The sequence below is a fragment of the Brugia malayi genome (assembly GCF_000002995.4).
Source record: "Brugia malayi strain FR3 genome assembly, contig: Bm_061, whole genome shotgun sequence".
NCBI lineage: Eukaryota > Metazoa > Nematoda > Chromadorea > Rhabditida > Onchocercidae > Brugia > Brugia malayi.
The window spans coordinates 16,321-31,518 of record NW_025062332.1 but is presented as its reverse complement, the minus strand read 5'-3'; the positions used below and the strand labels follow the sequence as shown (position 1 = coordinate 31,518).

The following is a 15,198-nucleotide window of genomic DNA, read 5'->3' as shown; positions in this document are numbered from 1 at the left end:
TGCAAAATTTTTTGTTTCATCCTTGTTAAAGTAATAAAAGTTGGTACAAAATGAAGAATTTTCATGGCTATTTACTGCTAATTGGTAATCATGACTAATTTCCAATGTCAAAAATGAATTTCTAGACACTTTATTTCCTCATTTTAATTTAGTCTCAAACTGTATTTATATTGATAGCGTATATGAAAATGTATGGCACATGGAGATGCTAATTTTCGCAATGGTCATGGTTTCGTAACGCAAATAGCAAACGTTGTTACCCATCAATACATCACAATTTTAGCAAACCAATTAAAAATCCGGGGTTTGGACGTGGTTTGCTAAATTTTTTTCCGGTTTCACTAGAATACTATGATTTGTCTTGTGTTACCGCTGAGGGCTTGGTATGAAACAACTTCATCCATATTATTTTATTTGAAACAGAATTAATAAAAATTAAAACATTTTTAATATTTAATTTATTAAAACTTTTAAAATCTGTCGAAATTTCTTAAGTAACTTTATTTGGATTTGTGACTAAAGTTAATTTTAATATTTAAAAAAAATTGAAATCAATTATAATTGTAGATTTAATTAATTTCTGCAATGAAAGTTTGCTTTAAAGTTGACATAAAATGTCAAAAAAAGTCAAGCAGATCAAGTTTAATGCAAATAAAAGTAATCAATTAAGTTCAATAAACATTTTATTTTTAAATGAATTATTTTTCCAGCATTGACAGATTTCAATTGAAACAGAATTAATAAAAATTAAAACGTTTTTAATATTTTATTTATTTTAAACTTTTAAAAACTGTCGAAATTTCTTATCAGTTAAATCTGCAATTATAATTGATTTTAATTATTCTTTAATTTCTAAAATTAATTTTAGTCACAATTCTAGATAGGGTTACTTAAGATTTATTCAAAGCAAACAAACAACTAAATAGAAACACTTACCAAATTAACATATGGAAGCAATAATAAATGGAATGTAAAGATTGGCAGAAACAATTAGCGTATATTTGTGTAATTTCTGTGCAAGCATTAAAATGCTTACATAAACACTATAATTAGCATTGGTATTTTAGCAGATTTCTTCATAGAAATGAATAGCGCATTTTGTTACTCTCCAAAAAAAAAAAAAAAATTTTTTTCTTTTAAAATCCTAAATGATTATATTTAATAATAACGCGTTTTGGACGGTCTAACAGTGATCATTATTATCAATTGATCATTTGTAATTGATTTAAGTTAACATATTAAACTGAAATAATCAGCTGTGATTTCATTAATGATAATGGGTGATATTTCAGAATGCCTATAACGGAAAAGTAATGAAAAAGAGAGACAAGTAGGAAAACTATTATAAGAAGTGAAATTTTTTGGTGATATTTAGTGATCATAGCAAAGCTATACTTAATATACAAATTTTCAAATGATTCATTATGCATATTGCTTGAATCAAATACGTATAAAGCAAATAAAATTTTTTTCGCATATTGTTTAAAATGTATTTTTTGATGCATTCCAATTTTTGCATTGATTCATTTATAAATGTTTTACAAAAGCGGAAGTTTAATTAGCTGTTTAAACAATTCGTAAACTAACTATAAAATCTATTTATTGATCAGAACGATAGAATTAAAAATGCCATGCTTTCTCCAAATAAGCTTTTACTTCTGAAAACTCAAAACTAAGCATCAATGATTATTTTTTCTAATTTTGTAATAATTTTCTAATTTTCATGTAAATAATAAAACGAATGTTTGTTTTATGATTGCTGATTAGGTAAATACTTTAAGCCTAAAATTATAGTGCTAATCGGTGTATGTTTGTGGTATTAAATTAACGAAAAGGAAGAAATTCAGTTAATCATAAGATAGTAAGGTGAACAAAATTTTTATGATTAAGACGAGACGAGCAGAAATGTAATTATTGATCAGATTTTATAAAATTCAGTCAATTTATCAATTATTATATAAGGAAAGAAAAAATTATATAAACAGAAACCAGTTGTGTACACTAAAAATTTGGAATCATTAAAAGTGAAAATGTCGCGTCAATGTGCGCATAGCATTTTTTTTTTTGTTGATTTCCATTTTTCTTGGACAGAGAGTTTTGTTCCTTCAGCAACAAAATTAAAAGATAAGAAGGTGGAGGAACAGGAAGAAGAAATGGTATGCGATTGTTAGTGGGATAATTGGAAGAAGAGTGAAGTAAAATGTGGGTGACATTTGGTTGTCGTCCGAAGTTTATTTTTCTCGTTCTCAAACTTTTAGTTAAACATCTTCAATCAATCTTTTTTTTTCCTAAAAAATTAATTTGCTTACTCTTTAATTTAGAGAATTTCAATGAATTCAAACCTATTTTAGATGGTTAATTAAACAGAGCGAATGAACTTTTCATCTTAAAACAGAGAAATAGATGGGCGGTATAATAGGAGGGTCAAATATCGATAGCTGTCTTTTTGACCTATGGGTTATAACTTTAGTTCGTACAATTGTAATGTTCAAAATCCGCTCTTGCAGTATCTCCGGAAGAAGGTTGAGTGATCATAAAATTGCAAATGGTTAAGGATAACTGTCGCCCGAATATCCGTCCTTCGTCTCTTTTTTCTTTTCATCACTTCCTTTCATCTTCCAATGTTTTTTCTTTTTTTTTTTTTACTTCTTATTGCTCTTTTTATATGTTTTACAAAGGTAACATTAAGCTGAAAAAAACTTAATATATTATGGTATTAAGTATAATTAGATCACAATAATGAAAATAATAATTCGTATTATTTATTTAAATTGCAATTTCTTCAAAATGCTTTTTATAATTTATTGTATTTTACAGTGCTGAAAAAAATACTTAAAATTTGTTAACAATAATAGATGATTATAATTTGAAATAAAGTGATAAAATATTGAAAGAAGATTGAATATGCTGGATGCATTCCTATTCAAAAAATAATACTATTTAAGCTTTTTGAAATTAAGCAATTCATTTTAGATTTTATTCAAAAATTTATAGCATAGGTTTTATATCAATTAATGTATTAAAATGGCTATATTTTTTGATAGTATTATATTGCTTCAGTTTATTAATTTAATTTACTTAATATAAGTTATGTAAGATGTCTAAAAATGGTGAGAAGAAAGCACAAATGTGCATTAGAATTGATCATATACTTACTTGAAAAATGTAATTTCAACTTGTTAAAGTTGTAATTTGAAGCATTACTACATATATCGAATTTGAAGCATTACCTACATATATTGAAGCATTACCTACATATAGCATTACCTACATATATCGTGCAGTCTTTTCAGTTGCAAGACAAACTCTTAATGGAAAATATCTTTTGGAATAGTACTTTCTTAACACTTTCGATATATATCCATTGTTTTACTCGTTGCTTCATATAATTATGTATTTTTTTTTACTATGCATTTTGAATTAAAGACTAACGATTTCATAACCTTTATCATAACACTTCTTATTTTCTTAATTTTTACCTTTAAAAATTTAATTTGATGAATTTTTTTTCCTTTTGTTTCAATATTTCTGCAATTTTTAGCATATAATTCATTCCTTTAAGAATTACTTACTACTTAATTATTATTATGATAGAATGATTTGAATTTTTAGAATTAAACAGGAATAAAATGTAAATTTAAAATAACTTTCATTATAGTTTCATTACATATATAAAATTAAATATCTTGAACAAATAATTGTTGTCAACAATGTTTTATTCTTTTTTTAAGTAATTTTTCTGCTAAACCAATTTTTCTACTCTTTCAATTCTTATTTAATTTCGTTTTAATTTTGTACAAATTTGTTTTAAATTATAGCAAGAAATCTTTATCTATTCTTATTCTTTGTCTAATAATTAGATAAAAGTATTGATTACATCAATGGAAATCTTATAATTACTGTTATCAGTAATCTAAGTGCATCGATTTGGTCATACACACACACACACACACACACACACCACACACACACATACATACACACATACACACGCACAATACACACATACACACACACATACACACACACACACACAGACTAACCAATCTATATTTCATTCATAGAGACATGAAAACATTTTCGTTTGTGCATATAGATACTATTCCATCCTTTTTTTTTTCTAGCGCTTCTTTTTTCCGCTTTCCTTTCTGATCCCTAGTACATACTACTATTATACTATGTGAGTGTCGCCATAGATTGTTATTGCACTATTATTTTTTCTATCCTTGGTAGGCTATGGTAATTGCTTGCAGTCTGTAAAAGTATTCGCACAATTTAAGTCATTTTTTCTCCATTCTTTTCTTATATTAAATGAATGACAGAATTCATACTTAATGATTAGCATATATAGTATTGTAATTAAATATACGATGCAAATTAATTTCATTTTTCTCATTGGTTTCTGGCGTTGCTCAGTTTATATTGGATAAGTTTATATTTCTTTGTCAGTAAGCTTCTTGAGATAATGTATTTCAGTGTCAAAATGACTTCTTCAGATAAGTTTTATCAATGTTATCGTTTTGTGCAACGACCATAGTTCAATCATAGATGTATTCTGCAGTATGATATTGTAAAAGAAAATGCAAATTACCATGAAATTTATCAAATATTTTTGGATAAAAAAAAGAATTAAACATTTAGGAGTAATAAAACTTAGAAGAACAATCCATTGATAATATCAAGGGGTCTAGGCAAGTCGAAAAATCGATGTGCTAAACTCTCGAAACAACTGCTATTATTATTCACTTTCTTTTTTCAGATTGGAAATGTCGTATGAGATCAAAAGCGCGGGAGGAAAAATTCAAATACGTCGGTTATAAACAATTACTATGTCCAAATAATGCGGGCAGGTATCTGGATCTTCATTAGTGATGGGACGAATCTTACTCCTCCATTAGGTTTGCCATTTTATTGTCAGACAAATGCAATGCTAAATTAGTTGTTGTTTTTAAAATCTTTTCATGCTGTATGCCCATACTTCTTGTTGACATAATAAGTCTCAGTTATCTGTTACATTTAATCATTTAATTCTTCAAACAATACGATTTCTTCGATCATCTTCCCTGATTATTTCTTCAATAATCTGTAGAATTCTATCGAATATTGAAGAAATTATCTGCAAAGAATATTGTGATTTGTTTCCCTGAGCTCGAATTTTTGCTCTTAATTCGGATATGTCAAAAATTATTTGATTTTTATTAATATATAATGCTTCTATAAGCCGCTAACTACAATGAATATTTAGCCCTTTTTCCTTTCTTTTTAAATACGTTTATAAGATTTATTCAGGTATGTTACAAGTCTCATAGAAGATTCTTTCGCGCTCATGAAGATTTTTTTTTTCATCCAATATATGGAGACTGTTGCATCCTTTTTTTCTTCGAATATTCTTTGGTCTCTACTACATCTCATTCTAACATCCTCGTACTATATCATATCCTGTACATCTTATCATTCTTCTACATAAACATTTTTTTTTTTCTTCTCTCAATTATTTCTATTATTAATGCAGATTTTTGTTCATTTTCTTAGGAATGAATAGTCAAATAAAGGCTACGTACAAATTACCACTTCTGATTTTTACACAATTTAATAAGATTTTTTCAGCAATTCTTTCTTTCATGTTCTATTTCGTGGAATAAAAATGAAAATGGATAATCGAAAATTTGTGGTCGAGCTAAGTCATCGTGGATAGTTCAAAAAAGTTTTTTTTTCAACACTTAGGCAGTAAATCAAAAAGTCTTTTTGTAAACAGCTCCTATAGCTGCATTGTTCAATACAGTACTTGGTGGATGCCATAATGATACAAAAATTTAGACGACCTTGGAAATACAAGGAATAGAACATGAAAGAAAGAATTGCTAAAAAAAATCTTATTAAACTGTGCAAAAATCAGAAGTGGTAATTTGTACGTAGCCTTTATTTGACTATTCATTCCTAAGAAAATGAACAAAAATCTGCATTAATTAATAGAAATAATTGAGAGAAGAAAAAAAAAAATGTTTATGTAGAAGAATGATAAGGATGTACGAGGATATGATATTAGTACGAGGATGTTAGATTGAGATGTAGTAGAGACCAAAGAAGTATTCGAAGAAAAAAAGGATGCAACAGTCTCCATATATTGGATGAAAAAAAAAATCTTCATGAGCGCGAAAGAATCTTCTATGAGACTTGTAACATACCTGAATAAATCTTATAAACGTATTTAAAAAGAAAGGAAAAAAGGGCTAAATATTCATTGTAGTTAGCGGCTTATAGAAGCATTATATATTAATAAAAATCAAATAATTTTTGACATATCCGAATTAAGAGCAAAAATTCGAGCTCAGGGAAACAAATCACAATATTCTTTGCAGATAATTTCTTCAATATTCGATAGAATTCTACAGATTATTGAAGAAATAATCAGGGAAGATGATCGAAGAAATCGTATTGTTTGAAGAATTAAATGATTAAATGTAACAGATAACTGAGACTTATTATGTCAACAAGAAGTATGGGACATACAGCATGAAAAGATTTTAAAAACAACAACTAATTTAGCATTGCATTTGTCTGACAATAAAATGGCAAACCTAATGGAGGAGTAAGATTCGTCCCATCACTATGAAGATCCAGATACCTGCCCGCATTATTTGGACATAGTAATTGTTTATAACCGACGTATTTGAATTTTTCCTCCCGCGCTTTTGATCTCATACGACATTTCCAATCTGAAAAAAGAAAGTGAAATAATAATAGCAGTTGTTTCGAGAGTTTAGCACATCGATTTTTCGACTTGCCTAGACCACGTGGATATTATCAATGGATTGTTCTTCTAAGTTTTATTACTCCTAAATGTTTAATTCTTTTTTTTATCCAAAAATATTTGATAAATTTCATGGTAATTTGCATTTTCTTTTACAATATCATACTGCAGAATACATCTATGATTGAACTATGGTCGTTGCACAAAACGATAACATTGATAAAACTTATCTGAAGAAGTCATTTTGACACTGAAATACATTATCTCAAGAAGCTTACTGACAAAGAAATATAAACTTATCCAATATAAACTGAGCAACGCCAGAAACCAATGAGAAAAATGAAATTAATTTGCATCGTATATTTAATTACAATACTATATATGCTAATCATTAAGTATGAATTCTGTCATTCATTTAATATAAGAAAAGAATGGGAAGAAAAAATGACTTAAATTGTGCGAATACTTTTACAGACTGCAAGCAATTACCATAGCCTACCAAGGATAGAAAAAATAATAGTGCAATAACAATCTATGGCGACACTCACATAGTATAATAGTAGTATGTACTAGGGATCAGAAAGGAAAGCGGAAAAAAGAAAGCGCTAGAAAAAAAAAAAGGATGGAATAGTATCTATATGCACAAACGAAAATGTTTTCATGTCTCTATGAATGAAATATAGATTGGTTAGTCTGTGTGTGTGTGTGTATGTGTGTGTGTATGTGTGTATTGTGCGTGTGTATGTGTGTATGTATGTATGTGCGTGTGTGTGTGTGTGTGTGTGTGTGTGTGTGTGTATGACCAAATCGATGCACTTAGATTACTGATAACAGTAATTATAAGATTTCCATTGATGTAATCAATACTTTTATCTAATTATTAGACAAAGAATAAGAATAGATAAAGATTTCTTGCTATAATTTAAAACAAATTTGTACAAAATTAAAACGAAATTAAATAAGAATTGAAAGAGTAGAAAAAATTGGTTTAGCAGAAAAATTACTAAAAAAAAGAATAAAACATTGTTGACAACAATTATTTGTTCAAGATATTTAATTTTATATATGTAATGAAACTATAATGAAAGTTATTTTAAATTTACATTTTATTCCTGTTTAATTCTAAAAATTCAAATCATTCTATCATAATAATAATTAAGTAGTAAGTAATTCTTAAAGGAATGAATTATATGCTAAAAATTGCAGAAATATTGAAACAAAAGGAAAAAAAAATCAATCAAATTAAATTTTTAAAGGTAAAAATTAAGAAAATAAGAAGTGGTTATGATAAAGGTTATGAAATCGTTAGTCTTTAATTCAAAATGCATAGTAAAAAAAAATACATAATTATATGAAGCAACGAGTAAAACAATGGATATATATCGAAAGTGTTAAGAAAGTACTATTCCAAAAGATATTTTCCATTAAGAGTTTGTCTTGCAACTGAAAAGACTGCACGATATATGTAGGTAATGCTATCTTGATAAATTACTTAGCTTTAACTTTCTAAAAAATGTCGAGGTCAGGAAGTTAAGCATTTAAAAAATAAACTACAAGACCAGACAAGTAAATTTCAATAATAGAAGAAGTAAGAGGGATCAAATTGATGTTTGGAATAAAAATGAAAATGGATAATCGAAAATTTGTGGGCGAGCTAAGTCATCGTGGATAGTTCAAAAAAGTTTTTTTTTTCAAAGTTTAGGCAGTAAATCAAAAAGACTTTTTGTAAACATATCCCATAACTGCACTGTTTTTGGTCAATACAGTACCTGGTGAATGCCATAATAACATAAAAATTTAGACGACGGTACGAAATAGAACATGAAAGAAAGAATTGCCAAAAAAATCTTATTAAATTGTGCAAAAATCAGAAGTGGTAATTTGTACGTAGCCTTTATTTGACTATTCATCCCTAAGAAAATCAATAAAAATCTGCATTAATTAATAGAAATAATTGAGAGAAGAAAAAAAAATGTTTATGTAGAAGAACGATAATACATATAGTACAAAGATGTTAGATTGAGATGTAGTAGAGACCAAAGGAATATTCGAAGAAAAAAAAAGGATGGAACAGCCTCCATATATTAGATGAAAAAAAAAAAATCTTCATGAGCGCGAAAGAATAAAGACTCTCGAGCGCGAAAGATTGCGGAGAAATACTATTATTATGAATGTTCATTTTCGTCACTATTTTCGTGTCTTTTTGTTGTGTCAGAATTATGGTTAAAAGAAAGGATCAGGGAAAGTATGGGATATTTAATGATTAGCATAAAATTGAATTATGTGTAGGTAAATTAAAATTTGTAAATCGGTGTTTTTTTACCCTATGTTCTTTTACCATAAGTAAATAATAGTTACGTCACTGGTTTTTGTGCTTAATGAATATTTGATAAGTTTGCTAATTTTATAGAATTGCGGCTCTCATGGAGGATCAAGAAATAGAAATACTTTTCGAATACCTTAAAAGTGAGCCGGAGATGTACCGGATTTTGCAATGGTTCGTGAGCAGGACTGTTCAGGTAATTTTCACTTTGTCTTCCTCTTTCTTTAAAGTTTGTTCCACCCGCTGTATGGATTTAGAAAAAAATGCAAACGTTAATGCTGGCATAACTCACTTTAGTGTTTGAATTGATGATATGCCCTTACAGCACCACATAAATAAACAGCGGTAAATCAGAAACGCCTGCATGGAATTTGCAGACATTATGCAAGCAAAATACAATAAAAGACTATAAAATTCGCTGCCATCTTTAAATTCATGCAAAAAATACGTGATAAAAGACCATACAGCGGGTGGAACAAACTTTAAAGAAAGAGGAAGACAAAGTGAAAATTACCTGAACAGTCCTGTTCACGAACCATTGCAAAATGCGGTACATCTCCGGCTCCCTTTTAAGGTATTCGAAAAGCACTCCGATTTCTTGATCCTCCATGGAAGCCGCAATTTTATAAAATTAGCAAACTAATCAAATATTCATTAAGCACAAAAACCAGTGACGTAACTATTATTTACTTATGGTAAAAGAACATAGGTAAAAAAACACCGATTTACATATTTTAATTTACCTACACATAATTCCATATATGCTAATCATTAAATATCCCATACTTTCCCTGATCCTTTCTTTTAACCATAATTCTGACACAACAAAAAGACACGAAAATAGTGACGAAAATGAACATTCATAATAATAGTATTTCTCTGCAATCTTTCGCGCTCATGAGTCTTTATTCTTTCGCGCTCATGGAGATTTTTTTTTTTTCATCCAATATATGGAGACTTTTCCATCCCTTTTTTTCTTCGAATATTTCTTTGGTCTCTACTAAATCTCAATCTAACATCTTTGTACTATGTGTATTATCGTTCTTCTATATAAACTTTTTTTTTCTTCTCTCAATTATTTCTATTAATTAATGCAGATTTTTATTGATTTGATTTGTCTTAAATATTTGGACTAAAATTTTGTAACTTATGTATTACAATTTTTTTTCGTTCAATTAATGCATTAATCTGATATATTCAAATGAAAAATGCCTAAATGCGTGGGACAGAAAAAATATTTTAGAACTTGAAACAAAAAATAAAATTTGGTTAAACCAATAAACTAATATTTTAGTTTGGTTCAAAATTTGCAACATCAAATTCTAAGACAGAACAAATTTTTTATCCTAACTAAATGAAACATAGAAATTGCATACCTCAATGAATGAATGCAACATAATTCCAGTACCAGTAGAGGGGTAGCACACAAACGTACAAAGTATCTTGGTATTTCCGCGGGAGCAATTGCAACGGGATAGCAACCATTCGATTTCTTTCACTTACCAATATTTCTTTCTAAATTTTTTAGCAGAAAAATACCCTTAATATTCAATTTTCTTTAACACCCTTAATATTCAATTTTCTTTATTTATTATTTTTTTGTTCTAAGCATACCACAATATTCGTTGCATTACCATATCAAAGAACATTTTGCGCCAAATCTTATATCCAATATAAATATAATGCAAAAGAAGAAGAAATTCTTACTCATTTTCACTCACAATATTTCCAAAAGTAATCTATTTTATAAGTCCAAATTACTTAGAATAAAGTAATAGACCAGGTGCAAAATTCATTCACAACAGAATAAATAGATGAATGATAATCTAATTTAATTGTGACATAAATCTTAACATAAAGATTTTCAAATATTTTTAAATATAATTTACTTAATGTGTTTATAAAGTTTAAAAACATTTTTAGAAAAATTTAATAAAAAAATTTAAAAAAAGAATAAAAATTAAGATTACAGAAGCACAAAAGAAAAAATTAAAAAAATAGGGTACATTATGAAAACACAATTCCATATTGTAAAATACCTACTGCATTGACAGAGAAATTGCATTTCCACGGGAAATCATATTCTATTGTGACATCTTTTGCTGATATACATTGTAAGCCATAATGAAGGATTACATTGATATCGCGACACTGACTGAATGCGAGAATTCGTATTAACGGTTCTTTTCGGCATAAGTCCAAAAATGCTTTATAGATAAAAAAGGTATCATCTGTCACATCTTTTGTGTAATTCATCATTGATGGAATCTTTTGAAATTCCGACTTCATAAACAAATCCCATCTTAATGATGAAAACGTTTGTTGTGCAAAAATTAAAATCTGCTTAATGAATATTTGAATTTGATGCAGTATCTCATAAGCTATCATCATTACATTTTGCTTCCCTTTATCCGAAATTCCGGTTCTGTTTTAAGATGTTACAGTATTTAATTTTAAACTTATTGATAGTTCATCATAAAATGATACATGACCGAAATGTATTATGCAGCACAAAGTCATTAAGTTCAAAAAATTCATTTTAAAATGAATTATATTTTTCCAGCATTGGCAGATTTAATTTGAAACAGAATTATTAAAAATTAAAACATTTTTAGTATTTATTTTATTAAAATTTTTAAAATCTGTCGAAATTTCTTATGTAACCCTATCTGGATTTGTGACTAAAATTAATTTTAATATTTAAAAAATATTTGAAATCAATTATAAATGCAGATTTCATTAATTTCTGCAATGAAAGTTTGCTTTAAAGTAAACTTTTAAAGTCCAAAGTTAGCATAAAATGTCAAAAATAGTAAATAAAATGTCAGCTGATCAAGTTTAGTGCAAATAAAAGAAATCAATTAAGTTCAATAAATGTTTATTTTTAGATAAAATGTATTTTTCCAGCATTGGCAGATTTTATTTGAAACAGAATTAATAAAAATTAAAACATTTTTAATATTTAATTTATTAAAACTTTTAAATCTGCCGAAATTTCTTAAGTAACCCTATCTGGATTTGTGACTAAAATTAATTTTAATATTTAAAAAATATTTGAAATCAATTATTATTGCAGATTTAATTAATTTCTGTAATGAAAGTTTGCTTTAAAGTTGACTTTAAAGTCTTAAGTTACCATAAAATGTCAAAAATAGTCATTGTGACAGAAAATTACTTTAAATTATCATCCAAGATATAAAATTCATTAATATAAATTAATTGGATCGAATATTTTTTTTTTATTTTTCACGTAATAATTAATCACATATTTATATTTTCGAATTCCGTAATCAGAACTATCATAATCAGGTAAATGATTAGCCTTAAATAAGAATTGATTAGCTTATTTTATACTGAAAAAGGAAATTGTTTATCTTTAATGACTAATCAATAAATCAATAAAATCAAGAAGGATGTTTACCTTTAATGATAATCTATTTTCAAGTAATGTTGAATTAAAAATCTATCATGAATATACGCTATAATCATTCCGTTTTTTTTTTTTTTTTTTGTACTGTTTTAGTTTTTCATCTGCGAGTAAACAAATATTACGGAGAAAATTAATTTTTGTATTTGTGTATTTTTTTTTTTTTAAACAAGTATTAAGAATTAATTTTTGTATTTTAAGAACTAAAAAGTCCCAAAAAGATTAGTTATTGTCTTTTGAAAATTATTTAAGAAGAAATTATTATAAATTGGAATAAATGAAATTTTTTTGCTATTTTATTGAAAGTTAACAGTTAATCCCTTTTAGCTATATTCTAAAATTACTTCTATAAATAGCAATCAAATTTCATTTAGCTTTCATATTAGCTTTCATTCTAAAACATGGACATTTTTTTTTTTTTTTATAATTTTGATTTAGCTCTTCTCAATAATCATTTGGCTCTTTAGTATATATTAAACTGTTAGCCAAGAAGATAATAGCCAAGAACCTAGGCAAAAAGCTAGCCAATAATCTGCATGTTATTGTTTAGTATGCTTCACTGCATTCAAACTGTGTCACTCTGTTTTCTTTTGACATTTTGCTTTTCGCTTTTTTATATTTGACGGTATTGAAAATTGTCGATGAGAAAGAGAAATATAAATTCTTCCAAAATGGAAGAATTTATATTTTTACTTTTGATAATTGTCTTCTTGCAAAAAATTAATTGAAAATTTAAAATATTTTAAAATCAGTCATTTTTTTTTTTATAAATCATTTTTTTAAAAAACAAAAAACAATTATTTTTGAATCGTTTAGGCTTTTATACAAATTTCAGTATAGAAATTGGTGTGAATAATGTAATCTAAATAATTTAGAATTTAAAAAAAAAATTCTTCAAAATTAATCCTTAAAATTTATTCTAATATTTCTATTTCTAAAATTTATTTTAATGTAAAAATTTTCCTCAGTGATACAAAAAAGACAAATAGCATCGCTAGTAACAAATATTAGTTTAATTGAAAAATGCATAATTTTATTTTTGTATTTTAGACATTCATTCATTCATTCATTACGAATTATAGCAAATTCTTAACAGAGTAACTTCTTAAGAGAGTAACTTCACTTATTAAAAGAGTTTTTATTTAAAAGAATGTAAAAATTTTGAAGAAACTTGAAAAGTATTCAAGTGATAGTAGTATTAGGATAAATTTTGATAAGCACTCTTAAATTTGCACAAAATTTCAGATCACATTTCACTCACTTTATTTTTCAACGATTAAATTATCGTTCTGTTCAATCTTCTCTGAAATTTGATCATATCATAACATTTCACTACAATCGTTGTAAATTAATCAGATATGCCAAGACAGATATCATCGATTAGTTAACTAATGATTTGAATTAAATTTTTTTCAATAGATTTATAATTATTGTTATTTACTACAATCAATTATTATTATTATTAATTATTTTTCATTATAAAGAGAAAAGGAAGTGAAAAGGATGCAAAAGATCATATAAGAACAGAAAGTTGGATTTGAAAGATTAGAAAATTAGAAAAGAAACTTTATAGTTATATTAAAACTACAATAATTGTTATGAACACGAAAAAAAGCCTATGCAGAAATGAAAGAATGTTGAAATTATATGAGACCCCGATTTGAAATACATTATTGGAATCGATCAGCATTTAAGGCACCATGTAACGCTGTGGGTCGTTGTGGCGAAGACCAAAAGAAATAAAATAGCACATCTATGATATGATCTCTTTCTTTTACGGGAATATCGTATTCAGCAAAAAAAAAAAAAAAAAAAAAAAATAAATTTCTAGAGATAATTAAATACCGAAAAAGCTAGAATAATTTCTGATAAAGCTTGATGTATGCTAAGAAGTGTACTAGTAAAATAATGATTACATTACGGTTCCAAATACTCACATGCACCTTTCCATAAAGGACGCGCATTTGAGACTTTTTATACTCATTTAAAATTAAAAGACTAAATTTTCGTAGGTACAAAAACTGTATTAAACAAATTCAATTATAAACGCTTAATGACAAGGCTTGAATCTTTTCTAAAGTAATACAAAATTAAAAGCTACTATTTCAGTGTACATTTAAAACGAGACCTATATTAATCTATCTAAGTTTATCTTTATTTTTACATAAAGGTAAAAATCCTAACTGTGATGCTTATATATCAGTCACTCATTGATAATAACACTACCTTTTTATAAAAGAAAGTAATGAAATCAATGGTTAATTGATCTCCAAATCAAAAAAGAAAGGAAAAAAAGGACAATCTACTTGTATTACAAATCAATGTTACAATCTTTTTTGCGCTCAAAATATGGCTATCAACGTTGAAAAAAAAAAAGGAATAAAAGAACCAAGAAATATAAAATGGATTCAAATCCAAAAATAAACTTATTCAAAAAAAAAAAAAAATCTTAATTTCTCAAAAAAAGAACTCAAGTTACGGCGTACAAATAACTATTAATTTTATAAATTTGCAATTAATACAGTATTGTTATACCGTAGGAAAGGAAAATCCAACGGCCATTATTTGAATTCACCCTCATTCACTTTCCGCGCTCTGCCAAAAACTGAAAAATTCCCTTTTCAGTATTTCATTGGTTTCGAAAATTCAAAAATTTCTATCCACAAAAGTCTTTTTTCAAAAATACAGAGGAAATCA

General features: G+C 26.7%; 1 pseudogene across 1 annotated transcript; it reads right to left on the bottom strand.

Annotated features, from left to right (window-relative positions):
- Nucleotides 1-9,272: 9,272 nt before the first annotated feature.
- Nucleotides 9,273-9,560, bottom strand: Bm18432 (annotated as a pseudogene). The gene has a single exon. A coding segment is annotated over exon 1 (288 nt).
- Between the last annotated feature and the right edge of the window lie 5,638 nt (nucleotides 9,561-15,198).